The sequence below is a fragment of the Lynx canadensis genome, chromosome C1, assembly GCF_007474595.2.
Source record: "Lynx canadensis isolate LIC74 chromosome C1, mLynCan4.pri.v2, whole genome shotgun sequence".
In the NCBI taxonomy this organism is placed as follows: Eukaryota; Metazoa; Chordata; class Mammalia; order Carnivora; family Felidae; genus Lynx; species Lynx canadensis.
In genome coordinates this window covers 821,269-842,754 of record NC_044310.1, presented here as the reverse complement: position 1 = coordinate 842,754, position 21,486 = coordinate 821,269, and the positions used below count along the sequence as shown (strand labels likewise).

Sequence of the window (21,486 nt, the reverse complement as noted above, 5' to 3'; positions counted from 1 at the left end):
GGGGAGCGGGGGGTGGGGACAGGAATCCGTCTCTAACCCAGCCCTCCTTTAAGTTAGGCACAGTCCAGCCCTGGGTCCTGTGGTGCTTTAGCATAATCTAGTGGGGAGGCGGGAGGACAGAGAGGTGGCCGGGATGGTAGGGCCATCTGTGAGTGAGCATGGGAGGACGATGGACGTTTATGTGGCCCTTGTTTGACGGCGCAAAACACCCCGAGCCCCCTTGGCCCCAGCCGTCCTAGTGACATCCTTTACGGCAAGAGGGTCCCACTTGGGGGTTGCAGGGGGTTATCCCGTCTCCAGCCAGGAAGACCCCTCACCCTTCCATGACACTCATGGCCTCCACATTTTGAAGATTATGGGCCAGTGAAGGCCCCTTAAGTTGTCTTTGCGTGATGCTTCCTTGTGACTGTTGGCTGGAATACCCCCGAGTGATGCCATGTCCTTCTGGGGGGGCCTCTCAACGAGGCGCATGATGGCGACCGGTCCCGTTTCCGGTGGGGGGGACTTTGGTGGCTGGGTCGAGGTGGTGCCCGCCGGGGTTCTCCACGCAACGCGACACCTTTGGAAACGAATCCGTAACGTGTGGTGGACACTCAGAGACTCTGGGATCCTGTCCTCACCCCCTTGCGGGCGCTGGTGTCTGAATTCAGTGGTGTTTCTTGCCTGCACCAATCATGATGGCGATGGCGATGGCGATGATGGCCCCCAAAGACGCTCTAAGTCGGCGCTCCGTCCGCAGCCGCGGGCCGGCCTTCTGGTGTGAAGAACAGCGTATCTTCTCCACATCCATTTGCTTATCAGCGTAGACTCTGATTTCTGTTTTAGTCAGCGGCATATGGTCACTTCCGTCATTATTTGCCTTGACCCTCCGGTCCTCCCAAGTTGGCTCCTAGGCCCTTTGACACGTCCCTGTCCCTGTCACTCTTGGAGTGCTCTCGGGCACCAGGACACGTTCCACGCCCCCCGATTCATCCTCCCGCCCCAGCTCTGGACTCAGCCTGAGGAGTGGGGTTTAGAGGTCTAGAGCTGGGCGCCGCTGATGCCCGTGGCCGCGAGGACCTTGCTGCTCCCAGGCCCTTGCAGCAGGCGGGGACAGCAAACCCGTGAACGTCTGTGTGTGTCCCTGTCTTGAAACCAGTTCCAACAGAACTGCATGCTCGTCCCCACCATCCCCCGCCGTGTCTGCACCTCCTTCCTGTGGCAGTGACCAGCCTGCCTGTCGCTACCCTCAACGTTTTCACTGATTTCCCCGGTCCCCACGTGTAGCCAGTCCGCCAACCCTTCCAGCGATCGCCCTGGGACCCTCCTCCTGCGGCCTGACCCCAGCAGCCTGCCCGCCGGCCGCTGCTCACGTGGGCCTGGCTGCTGCCGGGCTGTCATTTGCTGCCTTGTTAATCAGCTTTCCCTGAGTCTAATTTACACACGAGAAAATGTATCCCAGACGTTCCCTTGTGCCTCTCCTCAGTCAGCAGCGCAGCCCTAGGGAACCACTGGGGACCGCTGACACACTCTGTCCCTTCCTATTAAATGTGTTCAGTGTGCCGGGGCACCTGGTGGCTCAGTTGGTGGAGTGACTGACTTAATTTCTGCTCAGGTCATGATCTCATGGTTCGTGAGTCTGAGCCCCGCATCGGGCTCTGCATTGACAGCATGGAGCCTGCTGGGGATTCTCTCTCTCTGCCCCTCTCCTGCTTGCGCTCTGTCTCTCTCTCAAAAATAAATAAACACGGGGCGCCTGGGTGGCGCAGTCGGTTAAGCGTCCGACTTCGGCCAGGTCACGATCTCGCGGTCCAGGAGTTCGAGCCCCGCGTCGGGCTCTGGGCTGACGGCTCGGAGCCTGGAGCCTGTTTCCGATTCTGTGTCTCCCTCTCTCTCTGCCCCTCCCCCGTTCATGCTCTGTCTCTCTCTGTCCCAAAAACAAATAAAAACGGAGAAAAAAAAAAGAAAAATAAATAAACATTTTAAAAACATGTTTTAAATGTGCAGAACCATACCTGTTTACCCGGCGCCTGGTTTCTCCAGTCCACACAACGGCTCCCAGTTGCATCTGTGGTCTTGTGTGGAGCGGAAGTCCGGGCGCATCCGAGTTTTTTGTAATTATTTTATTTTAGAGAGAGAGCAAGCAGGAGAGGGGGGCAGAGGGAGAGAGAGTGTCTTTGGCGGGCTCCACACTCAGCCCTCCTTCCTGGGCCCACGCCCCTGCCCCATCCTCTAGGCCAGCAGCACCTCTGTGCCTCTGATCTTCCTTCCGTCGTCACCTTCTCTTTATTCAGAGAAAGTGGGACGTCAGTCAAATCGCCATCGTTTTCAGGCCTAGGGGCCAGCAATCCATCAGCCACGGTCAGACGTTCCCGCCGCCTGTCCGCGCCCAGACACCCCCCCGTAGGTCACACAGGGTGCTCATATGGCAGCAGCCCACTTCCCCTCCGTGTCCTGTGCTGCCCCCCCCGGCCCTGTCTCTCGCTGCCGTGCCCCCGTGCCACAGGGAGCCTCTTTCAAAGGCGGCATCTCCCACCTGTGTCCCCGGCCTATTTCAGAGTGCCACACCGGTCCTCAGGCCAGCCGTGGGCACTCAGGTCCATGAGTGCCGTGGACACTCAGGAAGTGCAGATCCACGTTCGAGCCAGGCCGGGGCCCGTAGTACCGTGGGTGAAGGGGGGAGCCTTCCTCTCTCCTGCGGCTGCAGGCCCAGAGGGCTTCCAGGAGGAGGAGCCGCCCTTGACTGGTGGTCGTCAGAACTGCGTGGCCAGGCCCTCCCGGACCCCCTGGAATGGACGCTCCTCAGAGGGTGTGGCCTTTGCCGACACAAACAAAAGTGCCTCTTGTTTGAAGGAGCGCCATGTGGCACATTGCGATCCAGAAGGGACAGCTTGAGGACGTCCAAGCGTCTGCCCAAGAGGAGGAAGCGGCTGCCAGGAAGGGCCTCCGGGCGCACACGTCCGAGCAGCTGCACCGCGAGGAGGAGGCCCTGAAGAAGGCCGAGAGGAACCGGCTGCTGACGGTCAGGTGGGTGGCCAGGACCTGCCGGGGGCCTCAGCCCTTCTCCAGAGCCAGCTCCTCTGTGGCCCCGCCTGAGCCCCTGGCCAGAGTCCTGACCCCACGGGTCCCCGGGCGCAGCCCCTGCCCAGGGCCTCCTGTTTGGCCAGGCCGTTGAGCAGGGCAGAACAGCACCCGCAGGTGCGTCACAGGCCCGCTCCCGCTCCCCTGGTGCGGTCCCCATCTCCTTCCCTCCCAGTCCTCGTCCAGGGTCCTCCCCACCCCTCCCCCTGCTCACCCCATCCGGCCCGTTGCCAGCTTTCCCTGCCGCTTCTATGGGAGCCAAGCCCCTGGACACCGGCAGCGCTCTCGCCCTGGGCACAGGTGCCGCCGGCCTGGCTCTCAGGGACATCTGTTCCCTCAAGAGCCGGTGCTCCATGAGTTTCCGTTCCCACTGTCCCCCGCCACCGCAGGAAGGCCATGCACCTGCAGAAGGAGCACGGGCTCAGGCACCAGAAGCTGGTGGAAGACGCCAAGAAGAATCACAAGATCGCAGTGAAGTTCCTGAAGGCTTCCCTGGGAAGGTAGCGTCCTCAGACTCCCCCCCATTGATACCCTGGAGGAGAAATATAAGAAATACAAGAATCTTTTTTTTTGTTTTACTGTCCCCGATTTTATTATTAAATCATTACCCTACTGTCAGAACATAATAAAGCTGTATTTTTAGTTTCGAGCTGACTTCCTGCTTGTGTTCAGAAAAGGACCTGCGGTGAGTTGCCGGGGGCCTGTCCAGAGAAGCCTGTTCCAGTGTTCCCTAGAAATTGACGTTCAACATAACACTTTCTATATGTCTTTAATGTGGTCACATTTAATTATTTCCTTGACGGACGTGACCACCGTGCAGTTCTGTAACCGCAAGTCAACGTGCCCCGGTACCCATGGTTAAAAAACATGCGTTCTTCTTCCAGAATCCGCGAGCAGGAGAGGGAGAAGGAGATGGGGTCCCAGGAGCACATGAAGAGGCGCATGGATGCTGTGCTGGCTTTGAAGAACAGTATCAGTGCCAACAGGGTAGGCGACCTGTGTCCACCCTTGCCCTCGGGGCACATCGCACTCCAGGAGGGACAGCTTGACACCCTCGGGGCCCCACGCAGTCCTACAGGAGCCCTCCAGACAGGCGTGTTTCCTTCCAGGCGGGGGTCCACACCTCGACCCCTCAGCCTGCCCTGCCCTGTCATCTGGCTTCCCTGCCCCTTGGGATGGGAGTCCCGTGTCCTCAGACTCGCCACTCAGTCGCTTCCTGGGGGCTACAGAGCCTCCCCCCCACAGGTCTGTTGCCCCTGGGCCCGTGCTGGCACTAGCCAGGTGCCCCGCCGGGCAGGAAGAAATCAGTGCAGGCCTGTCCTCCTGGGGCCTGGTCCGCGGGAGGAGCCATGGCAGGTCTCCAGGGGGACCGGGCCGCAGCAAGGCCACGTGCAGGGGTCCAGGGTCCTGCTGGAGGAAGTGATATCCCCCTGGGGCCCAAGGGTGTGGCAGTTAGGCCTGGAGAGTGGAGAGGGGAACAGCATTTGCAAAGGCTCAGAGGCAAGAGTGAGCAGGCCTCCTGGAGGGGAGCCCAGCATGGCAAGGGGGCAGAGGCGAGGCGCCAGTCCTGCAGCGCTGTGGACGACAGCCAGCTCGGGGGGCGGGAAGCCCCTGAGGATTTTAAGGACAGATAGTCGGTGGGTGGGCGGGACCAGGCAAGGGTGGGGCTCTGCAGACCTGTGCTCCGGCATCTCAGGGCTGAGTTAACGTCACCGGCTCAACAGAGAGCTGCCGTGTGTGCGCGCGCACTTGTGTGCACACGCGTGTGCATGTGCCAATGGTATACCCTCACTTTTCTCTATTCCCAAGGAAACACTCCGGAAATTTCAAGCATGGGGCCAGGCCAGGGCAGAGCTGGCTGAGCGGAAGGCCCGGGCCCAGAAGGAGATGATTCTGGCCCAAGGTGGGGACGCTTTCAGACACCTTTTCCATCAACGCCAGCGCCAGGAGCTGGAAGCCCAGAACCGGTGAGTGCGAGGTGGCTTCCTGGGGGAGGTGCCCGCCTGGGCCGAGGGAGGCCTGTCCCTCACAATTAGCCAAGCTGCTTTCCTCCCTGGGCTTCTCCCCAGATGGGGGCTCCAGCCCTCCCTCCACACCCTGCTCCCCAGACCCCAACAGGTGAGGCCTCCCGTGGGCCTCAGAGCACAGACCTTTCGACCCCCATCACCTCTAGCGCGGCCCCTGGCCTGGCTTCCTGGTTTCTCAGGAGCCGCCCCAAGCCCCCGACGCAGCTCACTCTCTGTGTCTCCGGGCTCTCCGGGCCCCTCCGTAGGGGGCCGTGGGGGGTCTGGGCTCACCCTTCACGCCCTCATGGGCTTCGCTTTCCGATTTCCTCCAAAGGGCACTCGGTGCTGCCTTCTCAGTATGCCCTGCACCCTCGTCGTTCACCCTGAGAACCCCCCTCAGCCCTGCAAGGTCCCAGTACACAGCTCTCCAGGCCACACTCTGCCCTGCCTCCCGCCCCCACACCCCCCGCAGGCGTGGGCTTCCTGAGATCCAGAGGTCCGCGTTCTGGTCCTGCCCACCTCCTGAAGGGCACATCCCTTCTCCCCCCCACCACCACCACACCCCCTTCACGGGCACGATTGGTGCGTACCCAGGTGTGGCCTCCTGGTCCTCTCCCTGGGGACAGCATCTCCTGCCAGGGAGTCACAGCGCTCTGGCTGTCACCACAGGAGCTGTGCCATCAGTCGTCCCGCTAGGGGCTCCCAGGGGCGGCTCCACCCGTGCCTTCGTCTGGCGCAGGCCGGGCACGTAGGAAGAGCCAGGGACAGAGTTGGAATGAGTGAAGGAACGAATGAGTGAAGGGATGCATGAGCACGTGAGTGAATGGCCTCGAGCCCTAGCGAGGCCGCCGTGGTTTGTGCCTCGCTGGAGTGCCCGGCTGCCAGCCTGGAAGCCTGGAGTAAAAGGCGCGTCCTGTGGGGTCAGGTTTGCTGTGGGGCCCGGGCGGGGCAGGAATCTCAAGGCCCGGGTCTCCGGCCCGGCAGCCTTCCTGGGCCTCATCTGTCTCATCAGAATCACCTCCTGGGGGAGGGGCCCCAAAGGCGGCTCGCAACTCACCTTCCCTGGTTCCACGCGGTGTTTTCCCACAGCGCCTTCGAGGAGCAGCAGAGGCTCAGAAAGCAGGAGATCGTAGGCCGGATCCTGAGAGAAGAGGCTGCGGGAGAAACCAGGAGGAAGAGGCGGTCTTCCCCCACCAAAGCCGCGGGCCGGCTGACCCTGAGAGATGAGACGTGGGGCTGCGTCTCGGACGTCTGCGAGGACAGGGGCACGGGGGCCCTTCCCCGCTGCCTGCCGGTGAGCCGGAGGCCCCGTCCGGTCACAAGTCCCCGGGGACGTGGTTGGGCCTCGAGACGTGGTGTGACCGTCTCCGGCTAAGATCCCTCGGCCGAAACCGTGCGGCCGGCACCAGGCTGTCTTCCGGCCTCCCTGCTGCCCGGGGCCCCCGCGGGCGGGACGCGGGCGGGCTTCCCCTCGGCTCCTCTCTGCGGCACGCAGGATGGCGGGCCACACGGCGTCCACCTGGGAGCTGTCCTTTCCCAGGTGACGGCGCGGGGGCAAGGGGCCGAGACCCAGGTCTCCGGTGGCTCACCCGCCACAGGATCCACCTCTGCGGACCCCACTGCGGGTGCGGAAGCCGTAGCGCCCTCTGCAACAAGAGTGGCTCGGGCCGCCTTACCTGTCCCTAGACAAAAAGACAGGCGGTGACCACAGGCCAGTCCCGGGCCACGGGGCTGTCTGTGCACATGCCTGTCACCACCCTGGCCCCAGATGCTCTCCGCACCCCCCAGAGACCAGCCGCTTCCACGTCCTGTACTCCCTCGCCGCTCAGGCGTCATCCTCCTGAGGGCCGGCTCCAGGCCAGCACCCCACCCCACCCCACCCCCGGGGCTGGTGACCCATACCTGTCCCCAGGAGTGAGGGGCAGGGACATCAGGACCCCTCCTGAGCCAGTTCAGCACTCCCACTTCTGCCCCGGGCACCTCGAAACCCGAAGGTGCGGGTCGCCGGCTCCCCTGGGCCTCTGCGGACTCTTCACTCTGTTCCCAGGCGTTTTCGGTCTCTGCCCGGTCCCTGCCCGCCACTGTGCAGTCTGCCCCTCCGGGCCGTCACCCCTGCCACCTCCTCCCTGGCCCGCCCAGCCGCCTGCCCTGCCGTCCACACTAGGTGTCCTGTGTTTCTCCGTGTCAGCACCCAGTCTGCTTCCCCGGGAGCTCTCCACACATTGCAGCCACATCCCCCTCCGTCTACGGCTGGTGCTCCCTAGAGGGAGGCCCCACGCCGTCCCCTCTGAAGCCCAGTCCCAGAACCGGTGTCCTCCGGAGGGAGGGCTTTTCCAGGGCATGGTCTATATAAGCAAAAATTAGAAATAACACGAAACTGAGGATGGCGAAGAAGATTGTAGTAGGCCCATAAATCCATGTTCTGTGGACTCTTTTGTGGGTATTGGAGAAAAATACGTAATGATGTGTCTGAAGTTACTTACATTTGAGATGGGAAAGGGTTACGAAACAGACCGTGTTCTGGTCTCCGGGTAAAGAGGAAAAGAACCCGTAGAAGAGCCAGGTTGTCGGTAGCCATGTGCCCGAGGGTCTTGTGATGGCGGCTATGTTCTTCTCTCGCTGATCTGTAGGGTCCCTTGTCTTCTGGGATTAGCTCTGAATTTCTCTCCCCAACAGCAGGACAGCGAAGCGGTCTCACCCCCCAGAGCCTCTCAGTTACTGGAAGCCATCTCCTATGAGTCCGTCCAGGGGGACTCGGGGAACATCACCTGGGAACATGACACGCTGGCCGAGCCGGAGATCCCCGGGCTCTGGAAGGAAGACTATAAGCCGAACCAGGCAAGCGCTTCCTGCCCTCAATTCCGAGAAGTTGGATAGCAGCCCCGACGCCGGCTGACCTGGAGTCAAGGCCGCAGACAGAGCCCCTTCCCCACTCCTGTCCCTCAGGGAGGCACCTTTATTTGTGCTGCCTGAGAAAACATGGCTCCGGTTAAACATTTCAAACCTTTCTCTTGGCCTAATTGAAAAATCTAGAAACCCCCCGCCTCTGCCGTCACTTCCCACAAATCCAACGGGATCCTGGACGTGCCCGCTCGTCCCTCTTCCCTTTTCCTCTGAAGCGAGGACCGCCAGCCTCGCTCAGGCCAGGGCTCTCTAAGTGGCCTGCCGGGCGGTCACGCTCCCCCTGCCCCGGCCGCTCTGGGCCCTGACGCTGTGCCACTAACTTCTGCGGCCCCCGGCTGCCCTAGGCCACCTGGAGCGGATCGCCTCGCTGGGCCTGGGCTTGCCCTCGAGCGCGACGCTGTTTCTGTGGAAACCCAGGTGCCCAAAGAGGAGGTGGACAGGAAGACCGTGGGCGGGACAAAGATGGACAGGGACATCCTGGCGCGCACCACGGAGCAGCTGCGCGGCAGGGTGACCCACAGGCAGGTGGCATCCGGGCACGAGTTCAAAGGTCGCCCCTTCAATAGCAAACCCAAGCTCATCCACTTCAAGGTGAGGAGGGGCTACTCGCCTGGCCTGGTGCTGAGAGTGTTGAGAGGGGTCAGACGCCAGCCCCAGAAGGGGACCCGGCCCGGGGGACAGCCTCCCTGGAAAGGGACAGTGGGAGGTCGGTCCTCGCACATAGTCACAGCCGCCAGACTCTGCAGGGGAGGAGGCTGGCGGGCTCCTGGGATGCCACACGGGCCCTAGTCCTTCAGACGGAGTGGGGTGCCGGCCCCAGAGCCCACACCGTCCGAGGTCCCCAGGAAGCCATTTCCTGCCCCCGCTGTCCCTACTCTCCGTGCGTCCCCAGGGGAGCGCTTCCTGAGTCAGGAAACCTTGGGACTTGTTCCTGGTCTCCTATCAGGACGCTCCTCCGCTCGTCACCGAGACCTTCCTCGTGTGGTCACACGCTGGCCGTCGGGGGGCACACGAGGAGAGGCCGCCAGGCGCTCACACGGCGCCTTCCCCCCCGACGGCTTCGAAGGACTCCCCTGACTTTTCCAGGACTTCGACGTCGGCAAAGTGTACAAGAAGAAGATCACGCTGATAAACGCCACCTACACCATCAACCACTGCAAGCTGGTGGGCGTGGAGGAGCACCTCAGGGACTTCGTCCACGTCGAGTGAGAGCCGGCGGGGCGCGGGTGCGGGTGCGCTGTCCTCGGCCTTCACGCCCGCCTGGCGCTCGCTCTGGTGGCCGCTCCGTCTTCTTGTGCTGACGCGGCCCGAGGCCAGCCCAGGTGTGCGTGATGACTCTCCTTCCGGGTCAGTGTTTCGGTGCCCACCCCTCTGGGTGAGACGTCCCTGGCGGTTGTTGGGGCTTCTCTGGGTGAAGGTTCGAGCCGTCCTGCTTCAGGACCGTCCCCTCCCACTGTGTGCGTGTCCCCTGTGTAGCCACGTTTCTGTTTTCCTTCTTCAAAGCCCCGCTGGTGCTTGAGAGGCGGCCCCGTCTACCGTTTTCTTCCTGGCCCCTTTAGTGCTTGCTCATGTCCCGCTTTAAGTTTTCCTCATTCTTCTCACGTTCTTGCGTCTCTCGCCGTGTCTGCTGTAGTGTCGCTCTTTTCTCCTGCTCCGGAGCATTTTGCCTTTGGCTTTAAGAAGGTTTCTTCTGGTTCTGCCAGCTTTTTATAGACGGGTCTGCAGGCCCGAGACGGCCCAGGATGGCTCCCCACCGCCCGTCCCCACGGCCTCTCCCTGTGATCCGCACTCGCCGACCGTGGGACACACTGTTCTCTTCCGGGGGCTGCTTGTGGCTCAGACGTGGGATCTCTGTTCCCCCTTCTCTCTTTCCGCCAGCTTATCTGCGAAGGCGCGTGTGGGCAGAGCGTGGCCAGAAATTCCTGTGTGTCACTAACTGATTCTGTCCTGCATTCGTGCTGGAGGCACAGGATTTACTTGTGGTCTGCTAGTTTTTCATGTTGATCTGCGGGTCTCTGTGGGACTTGGGGCCCAGACTCGCGGTATCAGCCCCCCGGCGTCCCGAAGCACTCCTCCCCAGGACCGGGCTGGGGTCTGATTGGCGGCTGTCTCCCCCTCCAACCCCCCCACCATGGAGATTATCACCCTCCGTCCGCTGGTTTTTGTGGCTGCTGCTGGGAAGGCCCAGCCCTGGGTCGTTGTCTGGCTTCCCGTGTGGTTGCCTTCAGACTCCCTTGTCCCTGAGGTCCGGCAGCGCCTCCACGGTGTGTCAAGTGCGGGTTGATCTGCTTATAGACGGGCTTAGGGCTCGCTGAGGATTCAGACCTCCGAAAAAGCCTACACGCTTCTCAGCCCCACCCTGTCCTCCACCCCTGAAGTGTGTGCTGTAGTATTTTCTCGAATCCAGCACCCCACTGGCCCTTCTCTCTTTGTGTCTCCAAGAGCCTCGTATTTCAGTGGCCATACTTCTTGTTTCCGGAAGCCTGCACTCTGCCTCAGGTCAGCAGCCACCGGACACTGTCTTCTTCCTTTGTCACCTCTGTGATTCTCTATTTCCATCTTGGATAATTTTGTTTGTCTTTAACTTTTTTTACGTTTATTTTTGAGAGACAGAGTGTGAGCAGGGGAGGGGCAGAGAGACAGGGAGACAGAATCCAAAGCAGGCTCCAGGCTCTGAGCTGTCAGCACAGAGCCCGACGCGGGGCTCGAACCCACGGACCGTGAGATCGTGACCTGAGTCGAAGTCGGACGGTTCACCGACGGAGCCCCCAGGCGCCCCACCATCTCTGATAATTCTAACATGACATCTTTGAAAGTCTCCATTCAACCATTCTCTTATCGGAGGCTCCTGGAGTTTGGCCCTGCCGTCTGCATGTGCGTGGCTGGCTTACACGTGTCCTTTCCAACCTGGGATCCCCATCTTCTCACCGGGGGGGCTCCGTCCCCTGGAGTCTCTGTGATATAGTATCCAAAAACTTCCCTCCCCCCTGGAGAAGTTTTGGATTTCTTCTGCCTGGTATGTGGGGTCATTACCAGGCAAGGGAAAGCAATTACATTAAATTTTTAGCTTGTGTATTTCTAATCCAAGCACCTTAGGTAAAATTCAACCTTGTGAAAACACACCTCACGTTAGCAATTCTCTGGAAGCTGCTTTTCCTCACCCAGGATCCAGACCAAGACAGACCGACTGCCTTTGAGTCTCCCTGTGAAGCGGGGGCTCTTTTCCTGGCTCCTTCACTGAAAGTGGGGTTCAGACACACAGTGGGGTGCCAGCTGTGTGCAGGGTCCGTGCTAGCCCCCAGCTGGCTCCCAGCCCTCAACGCTAGTGTTAAAACACGAGGCCCTTGGTTCCAGACCTGACACCACATGTCCCCAGGGAACCGCGGCCACCGCTTGGCCCCTGGCATCCGTTCCCTCTGGGGACGCGCCTCACTCGCCCCTTTACTCACTCTGCACACATTCAGATGTTATTCGAGTGTCTCCTGGGGCCTGGGCACTGGGGCACAGCACCCAGGATGGGCGGGGAGCGCTCCAGAAGGCCCACTCGGTGCCTGCTCGGGGCCGTGGCTGTTGGGAAGTTCCAACAGCGCCTCCCCCGTCAATCTGATGACGAGCCCCATGGATTGTTGTGCCTACAGCTTTGACCCCCCTGGTCCCATGTCAGCCGGGATGTCCTGCGAAGTCCTTGTCACCTTCAAGCCCATGGTGAGTGTTCCAAAAGCAGATGATGCGCAGGGATTTTTCTCACCCGTCGTGAGTGGGTGGTGGGTAGAACGGGGTCTCTGCAGACACAGATGACGGGGGAAGGACGCGAGGGCCTCAGCAGGGGTCACACACGCCCCTGTGCCGCTTTATCTCCAGGCACATGCGGCATGTACCTGACATTGGTCGCAATTAGGGGCCTGCGCTGAGGGTTCGTAGCCAGCAGGCGAGTCTGTAGGTGCTCTTGGGTCTAAGTGGGGTGTGTTGGAGTGTTCGGATGGGCCCAGGCCCAGCCCGTGGTTGTAGAGACACAGCCCGTGTCCCTGGGCAAAGTTACAAATGTTATGGTGCTTGGGTGTTTTATTTTTTAGATAAACAAGGATCTGGAAGGAAGCGTCTCATTTCTGGCTCAGACGGGTGGATTTTCTGTTCCACTGAAATGTTCCACGAAGAAGTGTATGGTAGGTTCAGGGACGCCTGAGCTGGGTGGGGCTGCACCGTGCATCCTGGGTCTGGGCCCAGGTCCGAACAGCTCAGGTCAGGCTGGGGCCGACCCGGGGGTGGATCGGAGCACGCAGGCCGTTCTGGGGAGGTAAACGCTCACATTGACGCTGGAAAGTGGGGTACCGAGGCGGGGGGTGGGGTAAATCCCGTGCTGTGCAGAGCCCAGGTCACAGGAGACCCTCGGGCCCATCTCAGGAGATGCTGGTCCCCTCAGCAGCTCTGGGGTGTCCCCTCGATTTCCCTTTTAAAGCGTGGTCACCAGGCTGTGCGTTACACCCCCAGAACCGATAACTCAAGTTTGTACCCTTTGACCCCCTTTCCCCATTTCAACCGCCCCCCTGCTTCCCCAACCACCACTCTGCTCTCTCTGTCTATGGGCTTGACTCCACACCTGTGTGAAGCCACACAGAATTTGTCTTTCTCTGTCTGGTTTATCTCACCTAGCCCAGTGCCCTCAAGGTCAATCGGTGCTATTACAAATGGCAAGATTTCCTTTTTTTTTAATTCCACTGTGTATATGCCCCACCTTCTTCCGTTCGTCCATTGACAGACACTTAGGCTGTCCTCACTGGCTGGTTATTGTAAATAATGTTGCTGTGACTATGAAGGTGCAGACAGTGGGGGTCCCCTTAGTGGTTTCATGTCCTTTGGACGTATTGCCAGAGGTGTGATGGCTGGGTCTAGGGTAGCTCTGTTTTAACTTTGGAGGAGCCTCCACACTGCTCCCGAGGGGCCGCACCAGCGTGCACTCCCCACAACGGTGCACGGTCCCCCCGTCTCCGCATCCTCGCCGACACCTGTTGTTTCCCGTGTTGGTGATTGAAGCCAGCCTGACAGGTGTGAGGTGGTCGCGCCTTGTGGCTGTGAGTGGTATTTCCCTGATGATCCATGATGTTGAGCATCTTTCCATGTACCTGTTAGCCATCTGGATGTCTTCTTTGGAGAAATGTCTATTCAGATCCTCTGCCCAGTTTTTTTTTAAATTTTTTTAAATGTTTATATTTGAGAGAGACAGAGCATGAGCAGGGGAGGGGCAGAGAGAGAGGGAGACACAGAATCTGAAGCAGGCTCCAGGCTCTGAGCTGTCGGCACAGAACCCGATGTGGGGCTTGAACTCATGAACCACGAGATCGTGACCTGAGCCAGAGTCGGATGCTTAGCCGACTGAGCCCCCCAGGCACCCCTTTAATTTTTTTTCTCTTGAGAGAGAGAGAGACAGAGCATGAGCTGGGGAGAGGCAGAGCAAGAGAAGGACACAGAATCTGAAGCAGGTCCCAAGTTCTGAGCTGTTAGCGCACAGCCCGACGCGGGGCTCAAACTCACAAGCTGTGAAATCATGACCTGAGCTGAGGTTGGACACTCATCAACCACCTGAGCCGCCCAGGTGCCCCTCTCTGCCCAGTTTTAATCAAATTGCTTGGTGTTTTGCTATTGAGTTGTGTGAGTTCTTTATACATTTTGAATTGCAAATATTTTCTCCCATGCCAGAAGTTGCCTTTTCACCCTATTGGCCTTTGCAGTGCAGAACTGGTTCTTTTTAAAGCTTTATAATTAATTTTTAATCTTTACTATTGGAGTGGAGTTGACACGCAGTGTCACATTCGTGTCAGGCATGCGACAAGGCATTCCGCACCTCCGTCACCTGGTGCTCACTATGGTAAGTGTAGTCACCACCCATTCTTCTTTTGATTAAGAAAATTTCAAACATAAGGAAAAGCAGGAAGCACAGCACAGTGAACGCCCGTGTGCCGCCTGGATCCCATCTGTTGGCATTCACCACATTTGCCTCGTCTGTCTGTCTGTCTGTCTTGCTGACCCACTTCCAAGTAGACCATCAATAGCGTAACACTCAACACCGCACCCTCGCAAAACTTCCACACGCATCTCGAAGAAGGAGGTTCTGCCACAGAAACCGCCACGTCATCGCCTCTCCCGAGCGAGCAAGTCAGCGCCGAGTGCGGTGATGCTGCGGAACAAAACCTCCTACGTCTAGCAGCTTCTCGCAGCCACAAGCGTTCCGGCTCACGGTCACAGACGCGCCGGCGACTGTGGTTTGGCCGACCCGGGCCGGGCTCGGCTGGGCGGCTGGCTCCAGGCTGCAGGTGACGGGGCCTCCTGGCGGGAGCCTCTCGCGGACGAGGGTCGTCGCCCAGGCGACGAAGGCCAGCCACACGAGCACATCTCACACCACTCTCGTCCCCTGTCCTAACGATGCTGACTAAAGCAAGTCGCGTGGCAGCGCCCTGCGTCGGTGGAGCAGAGAAGCCCCCCCGTCCCGGCTGCACGGGAGGGCGGGCTGAAGGAGGGAATGGATGAGGGCGACCGCGGTCTGGAATTCTCACCCGGAACGTGAGCACTCCTAACCAGCGCCCGTTCCCGGTCCACACTCACGCGCGCCAGCCGCCCCGAGCCGCCCCGAGCCGCCTCCTGTGTCTTCTGCTCTGTCAGCCGGGCACCGGCGTGTGACTGCTGTGTTGTTGGAAGCCATTCCCTTTTCTCTCTTCCATCTTTCGTTGTGGCAAAACACACGCGGCGCGGAGTGCACCGTCTTGGCTGCGCGAGGGTCCGCGCTTCAGTAAACTAAGGACATTCACGACAGGCAGGCGCCGCCCCCATCCTTTCCGGAACTCTCCCACCTTCCGGAACCCAAGCTCTGTCCTGTGCCGCCCTCTCCCCTCCCGGGCGCCTCCTCCCCACCCCGGTCTCCAGGGATTTGAAAGCTCCAAGTGCCTTACATAAGTGGAATCACGTGGCACTTGTCCTTTGTGACGGGCGTCTGTGGCTTAGCATGTGTCCTCAGGAGCCATCCGCGCGGCAGCATCGGCCAGCTTGCTTCCGTCATGTTGCCCCGTGTTTTCACGCGTCCCTCATTTCCTGTGTGGCTGTCTTCTTTTGTGTTCAGTTGATTTTTTTATAGCGAAATGTTTAAGTTCCTTTCTCATTTCCTTTTGTGTTTATGCTGTAGCTATTTTCTTTGTGGTTACCAAGGGATTGCGTTTAACATCCTGAAGTTAAAGCATTCTGATTTGGATTTATAGCAGCTTAAATTCGGAAGCCTGTGAGACGTCCGCTCCTTTACAGCTCGGTCCCCACCCCCTTCAGCTGTTAATGTCACAGGATTGCATCTTCGTGACCGTGTGTCCAAGACCACAAACTAATAACGTCTCAAATGCATTAGTCTCTTAAAACAAAACGTGGAGTTACAAACCAAAGTGATGATAACATTAGCTTTTAGACTAATACCTGCTTTAAAAAAGAAAGTATTAGACTGTGAAATCATGTAGAAAACACACAGTGCGGTTACAGACCATCGTTACAAGAGCTCTAGCTTCTATACTGCCTGTGTGCTCGCTTCGATGGGGCTGTATTTCCCCTTAATGCTTCGAGCGACTGGCTCGTGTGCAGGAGCGTCTCCTGCAGGGCTGAGTGCCCACGGGGCTGTTCATCTGGGAATGTCGTGGTTTCTCCCTCACTTTTGAAGGACAGTTTTGCTGGAGAAGGGTTTTTGGTTGACGCTTTTTCCTTTTGGCCCTTTGTATACACCGACCCACTGCCCTCTGGCCTCCGAAGCCCCTGAAATCTCGCCGAGGCCTCGCGCGCTGGGTCACGTCTCCCCTGCGGCCCTCGGGAGTCTCTCTGTCTCGCAGCAGTTTGATCATGACGCGTCTCGGTGTGGGTCTCTTCGGGTCCATCTTACTTGGAGTTTATAGAGCTTCTTTGATATTCATATCCCCTTGGGAATTTGGGGCCAGATTCCTCCTTTTCTGCTTCTGGGCCCCCTGTGATGGGACACTGGCCCACCCGCGGTCCCGTAGGCCCTACTCGCTTTCCTTCAGACTCGACACCCCCGTTGTCCTGTCTTCAAGTCCCTGAGTCTTTCTTCCCACCTGCGCTGGTGCTGCCACCAAGACTAGTCTCCTGGTGACAGATCTCCCGGTGATGGACCTCCAGGTGACAGAGTTCTGGGTGACAGGTCTCCTGGTGACGGCTCTCCCAGCGACACGGCGGCAGATCACTGTGCCTTGTACCCGGGCACGACAGGGATTGCCACCTCCCTACAGAGCAAGGCTGCCCCCTGCAGCCCCTTCCTCCGTGGGGGGGACAGGTCTTCGGTGACAGCTGTGCTTCCTCCGCCCGGGGCTCCAGAGGGAAGGCCGCTGATGTTGTTTTCTGCATGAAGCTGTTGCTTCTCATGTTCTCCCTCCTTCACTAGTACTCCGTGTAAGGAGCGGTTGGAACAATTATCATTCCCAACGGCCGGTTAGCTTCTCTTTTTCCTGTTTTCTTGTGGACTCGTGGGTTTTGCGTGCTCTGCATGTTCCGATCGTATGGTCTCCGTTCTCAGCACTCAGGTCGCTCCGCCGTGGCCGTGGCAGCCCTGGGCCCTGCCTGGGTTCACACACGGCCCGAGTACCGTGGCCCGCATGGTGGAGCCCTGCCGGGGGCTGCCGAGCCTCGCTGAGACCGTGGAGAGCCGACGTCTGCTGTGGCCTCCCGCACCCCTTGCCGCGTGCATACCCCCTTCTCGCAGTGGCCCAGGCAGCAGGGCTCGCTGGGGACAGGCCCCCAGAAGGAGCACGTGCGTGCCGGAGTCAGGATTCACACATAGGACCCAGTGGGGTGCTCCCTGCGTGGTGTGGCCTCGGGCTCCTTTCTGGGCAGGCCCGGAGGGTACTCACCTGCTGGCCCGGCCCTTCGCCAAGTGCACACGAGGCCAGCGCCCTCCAGTCACACACCCAGCTCGGGTCGGAGTGCCTCTGGCCTCCACCGAGCCATCAGGTGGAGCTGCCGCGACAAAGGCGCCCTAAGCAAGGACTCATCTCTGCCTCCGATGTGAGGGTCTGGGCTGCGCCGCCCTGCCACCCTCCACAAATGGCTTCCGAGGCACCATCCCCCTGCACCAGCCGGAAGTGACCGTCGCTGGTGAGCCCTGGCTGCAAGGTAGTCTGGGCAGTAGAGTCTTCCCAGGGCGGCTCTGTGTCCCGCTGACGTTCAGGGCTCCATCGTGCACAGGAAAAAGGGAGAATGCCCCGCAGTGTCGCCCCCTAGCCACGCGGTCGCGTGTCATCACCTGTCACCCCCATGCTCAGAACACGCCGGCCTCTGCCCAGGCCCTGCCTGCAGCTGTGGGAGCGGCCACCCTCCCATCCTGCGTAGATGTGGCTCCTGGAAGTCTGGTGACCTGTAACCAGGAGACGGGTCACCTGCCACCTACTCCATACACACGCACGCGCGCTCACACATCCACATGCAGACGCACACCCATGCACACACGTGCACACCCACGTATGCACACAGGCTGCTCCGTGTCTGGTCTGTGGGAAGCTCTCGTCTGTCTGCCGCCTCTGGTCCCGCGGGGGCAGAGAGGAGAGTGGGGCCCCTGGGTCTCCAAAACTGGCGGCCAGAAAAGCTGCCCGGGGTGGCGGGCTGCACACGACCTTCTTAGCCAGCGCCCAGATGGCCAAGATGCCCATGCCCACGAGGGTGGGGGGAGGTGTGCCCTGGGGGATGTGCCTGCACCACACTAATCTCACCGGGACGGCAGCCTCGTCCCCAGACCCTCTGAGCCTTACTGTGTCCACTCAGCCCCACAGCGAGGGGTGTGGTAGCTCGGCTCGTTTTTAAATGACTTTATTTTCGAGAATGGCTTTGGCGTTAACACAAAACATGCGATTCTGGCTGACTCCCCACCCAGGTTGCCCCAGAAACATCTTATGTAGTGTAGCACGTTTATTAAATTATTAACCAGTGTTGACGCATTAGGATGATTATTAGCTGGAGAAGACACGATATTCAAATTCCCTTAGATTTTACCTCACGTCCAATTTCTGTGCTGGCGTCACACCCCAGGAACGTGGCACGTTCCTTATGCTGCTGTTTTGCCGTAGGGTCTTTGCGGCTGTGACAGTTTCTGGGACTTTCTCTTTGTTGATGACCTGACGGTTTGGGAGGGTGCCAGGCAGTTGCTGTGTAGAATGTCCCCCGCTGGGATTTGTCCAGAGTTTATCTCATGAGTAGACTGGGGTGGCGGGTTTCCGGAAGGCCGCCGCGGTGGTTCTGGCCGAATCCCATCACGGGCGCGCACTGCCACCCAGCCTCGCGCTGTGACGTGGCCTTCACCGCCTGACTTCTCACTGTGACGCTTCTCTGCCGTCCTCCCGCCAAACCGTGCTCCCTGGGAGGCCCGGGGCCGGGAGGACTGGACGTCCCGGTGAATCGCTTGGAACTCTTCTGTGAGGGACACTGATCTCTTCCTCGTTCATTAATCCGTAAAATCATTGATTTATTTCACTCTCTGGACCAGAACCAAATACAACTTTCTGTCGCTGCTCACACTTTTCCCGTCCGCACCGTGGGAGCAGTTTCAGCTCCCCGTCCCTCAGGCGCACGGTTACGCTGTGCTCAGAGCATTTCTCGTTGAGGACTTCCGTTCTTGCCAGACAACGCCCAGGGCTCACGTGCCCATCTCCTGTGCCAGCCCTGGAGCGAGACCTCCAGCAGCCCAGTTCCTCGTTCCAGACAGGGCGTGAGAAAGTGGTGCGTGCACAGGTGTGCCCGCTGCCGGCACGCCGGCCCTTCCACCTGCACCGACCGGACCAGCCTCTCCCCTTGCCTACCTGTGAGCTCCTGTCCGATAGCGGGGGCGGGGCTCCTGCACCTGCTGCCCGCGCCCCGGTCGCCTTCAGCCCACAGACCCCACTCTCCCCCGGAGCTGCTCAGCTCACACCTTTCCCGACTCTCTGTCATCAGGCGCTTCATCAAACTGACCGAGCCAGATCGCGCCCCTGCGCCCACACACAGTTGTCCCCACCGTCGCCCTCCCCTCCGAGGGGCCGTCTGTGGCCGCAGACAAAGGACAGGGACACGGCATGGTCTCCCAGGGTGCCTGGTCTACAAAGGGTCGCTCGCTGCTGTGCTCTGTGGTTTGGGCAAAGCTGTAATGATGCGCGGTCACCACTGGGTCACACGGAGTACTTTGACCGCCCCCCCCAGATCCTCTGTGCTCCGCCTGTTCATCCCTCCCTCCCCACAAACCGCTGGCATCCACTGCTCTCCCTACTGTGTCCTGAATTTTGCCTTTTCCAGAATGCCACACAGTTGGAATCATGCCGTATGCCCTTTTCAGGTTCTTAGTGATGTGCATTTGAGGTTCCTCCGTCTTTCCAGGGCTTAATAGCTCGTCGCTTCTCAGCTGACTTGACTGTTCAAAATTTGGACTCAGGAGCTCCCAAATTGTCACGGTTCAAACCTATGATTTCTAGGACGCGGACCCTGTTCCTGGGGTGTGCAGAGGCCCCGCCTGGAGCCAGATGCTGACCCCGACCCTGAGCCCAAGTCCCCAGGGCCGCAGGGCCGCAGGCGGGAGAGGAGGGCTGGCCGCAGACTCGGCAGCCGCTCTGGCTCATCCCTGGTTCCCTTGGCAGCTGTCTCTTGACAAGGAGCTCATCGACTTTGGCAGCTACGTGGTGGGTGAGACCGCCTCCCGGATCGTCACGCTGACCAACATCGGAGGTCTGGGCACCAAGTTCAAGTTTCTTCGGGCCTCAGAGTCCTGTGAGATGGACGTCTCCCAGTCGGTCGCGAAAACGGTGAGTGTGTGGCCCGCTTCCGATCAATAGCCGCGGCTACGCAGCCAGGGGCACGGTGTGATGCCGCCCCCGCCCACGACACAGTCCCGGCAGCGTAGAGCTGGTGGTGAGGGGGAGGAGTCTGTCAGCGCAGGGCTGGAGGAGAAGGGGGAACAGGGGTGCCATCGTCAGGCAAAGTGGGAGAGACTGGTCTCCGTAAGGAGGACACCTGGAGCCACCTGGCAGGTGCGGTGGCAACGGGACACTGACCCCTCTTGAGTGTGCGGTGACTGACAGGGCGGCGGCCGGGAGCTCCAAGCCTGAGAGCCACAAGGGTCCACCTTTCTCCTGACGCACGTGTCAGGTCCCAGCACGGGGCGGGCAGGCCGGGAGGACCTTTCCAAAGGGGCGAGGTGAGCCGCGGTCTTCTCCTGGGGAGGCTGTGCAGACATGCTCCTAAGTGAACGGAAATAGCCTGAGGGACATAGGTGGGACCCCATCTGTGGAGGCAACTTCTGTCACAGCCAGGGGACGCTGGGAGGTCTTTCAGGGGTGTAGGGGTGAGGAAGGGTGAGAGAAACTTCCCACAGGAAGCCCTGAGCTGCTTTGCAGTTGGGTCCACTTGTTAAGGGGTCTCAGGAAGGACCCTGGAAGTATCTCCCCTGAGGGGGGACAGGACCGATGGGGTGGGGGCAGAGGTGCGAGGGGCTGGGGGTGTGAACCCAGAGCAGGGCGAAGTGGTGGTGGGTGAGGTGGGGGGCGCAGGCCGGGCCAGCTCTCGGGCCCAAAGGCGTCGGAGCTGAAGCCAGGAGAGTGTGGACACGCGGGTGGAGGAGCCAGGCCTCCCAAGGGAGGAGGGCACACAGTGCGGCGAGCCGCGTGCCAGAGCCCGGCACACGGCAGAATTCACGACTGGGTGTCGGTGTCCACGGGGAACAAGGAGGAGCCAGCCAGCCTGGGCTAGAGACAAGAGAGGCGGGGGCCGGCCCTGGGCCCCTGGGCAAGGAGGCCCTGCTGTCATCTGGGTGCCTGGCTCGGGACAGAGTGGGAACTGGCGAGGGGATCACGGTCGGGCTTTCCACGTGGCCCCCCGACAACGGGGGTCTGGGCAGTTGAGTGGGAAAGGCAAGCAGGAAACCGCCAGTCAAAGTCTCATGTTCTCTTTTTAGAGCAGTCTGTTCACATATGAAGATAAAGGTATTTACGATAAAATCACCACCAGCTTTTCTGAGCAAAAGATTGAGGGCAAGGAGTCCCCTCCCATAGACATGACAAGCCAGAAGGAGTCTGGGAAGCTGGACGGCAAGAAGCAGGAGGAGGGGCGCCCTGCAGGTGAGCAGGGGTGGGGGTGAACCGCGTTACGGAAGCACATCGAGCACCTGCCGGCCTCCTGGGAGGCTCTGAGGAGCCCACGCGCCAGAGGGCTGGACTGTGTGGGGTGTTTCTAGGGCTTCGATGTTAAACAACAGTGTATTAGAGTGTGTGTGTGTGTGTGTGTGTGTGTGTGTGTGTGTGTGTGTGTGTGTTCAAATAAACACTGCTTATGGAGTGGATTGACATTTGTAGTCATAGTTAAGCTAACGTAACGTTTAAAGGAAATCCCAGCCTTGGACCACCAGGTCGGCCACAGCAGGCTTGCCTTCCTGGTGGCTCGTGGGGGTCCTTGTTGGGACAGTTGAGGAGTCCTGCTCCAAGGGTGTAGCAGCTGGGTGGAAGGCGGGGCGGGGGGGGTGGAAAGACCC

General features: G+C 59.9%; 1 protein-coding gene across 1 annotated transcript in view; it reads left to right on the top strand.

The window, feature by feature from the left end:
- The window catches only part of CFAP74 (cilia and flagella associated protein 74), a 68,324-nt gene that overhangs the window by 18,833 nt on the left and 28,005 nt on the right, over positions 1-21,486 (top strand). The window contains exons 7-18 of the mRNA XM_030326699.1: positions 2,833-3,006; positions 3,450-3,560; positions 3,945-4,047; positions 4,870-5,027; positions 6,156-6,360; positions 7,743-7,904; positions 8,388-8,561; positions 9,057-9,175; positions 11,609-11,675; positions 12,044-12,133; positions 19,601-19,765; positions 20,914-21,076. Of these exons, the coding sequence (XP_030182559.1) occupies positions 2,833-3,006; positions 3,450-3,560; positions 3,945-4,047; positions 4,870-5,027; positions 6,156-6,360; positions 7,743-7,904; positions 8,388-8,561; positions 9,057-9,175; positions 11,609-11,675; positions 12,044-12,133; positions 19,601-19,765; positions 20,914-21,076 (1,691 nt within the window). The remainder of the gene's footprint in view (positions 1-2,832; positions 3,007-3,449; positions 3,561-3,944; positions 4,048-4,869; positions 5,028-6,155; positions 6,361-7,742; positions 7,905-8,387; positions 8,562-9,056; positions 9,176-11,608; positions 11,676-12,043; positions 12,134-19,600; positions 19,766-20,913; positions 21,077-21,486) is intronic.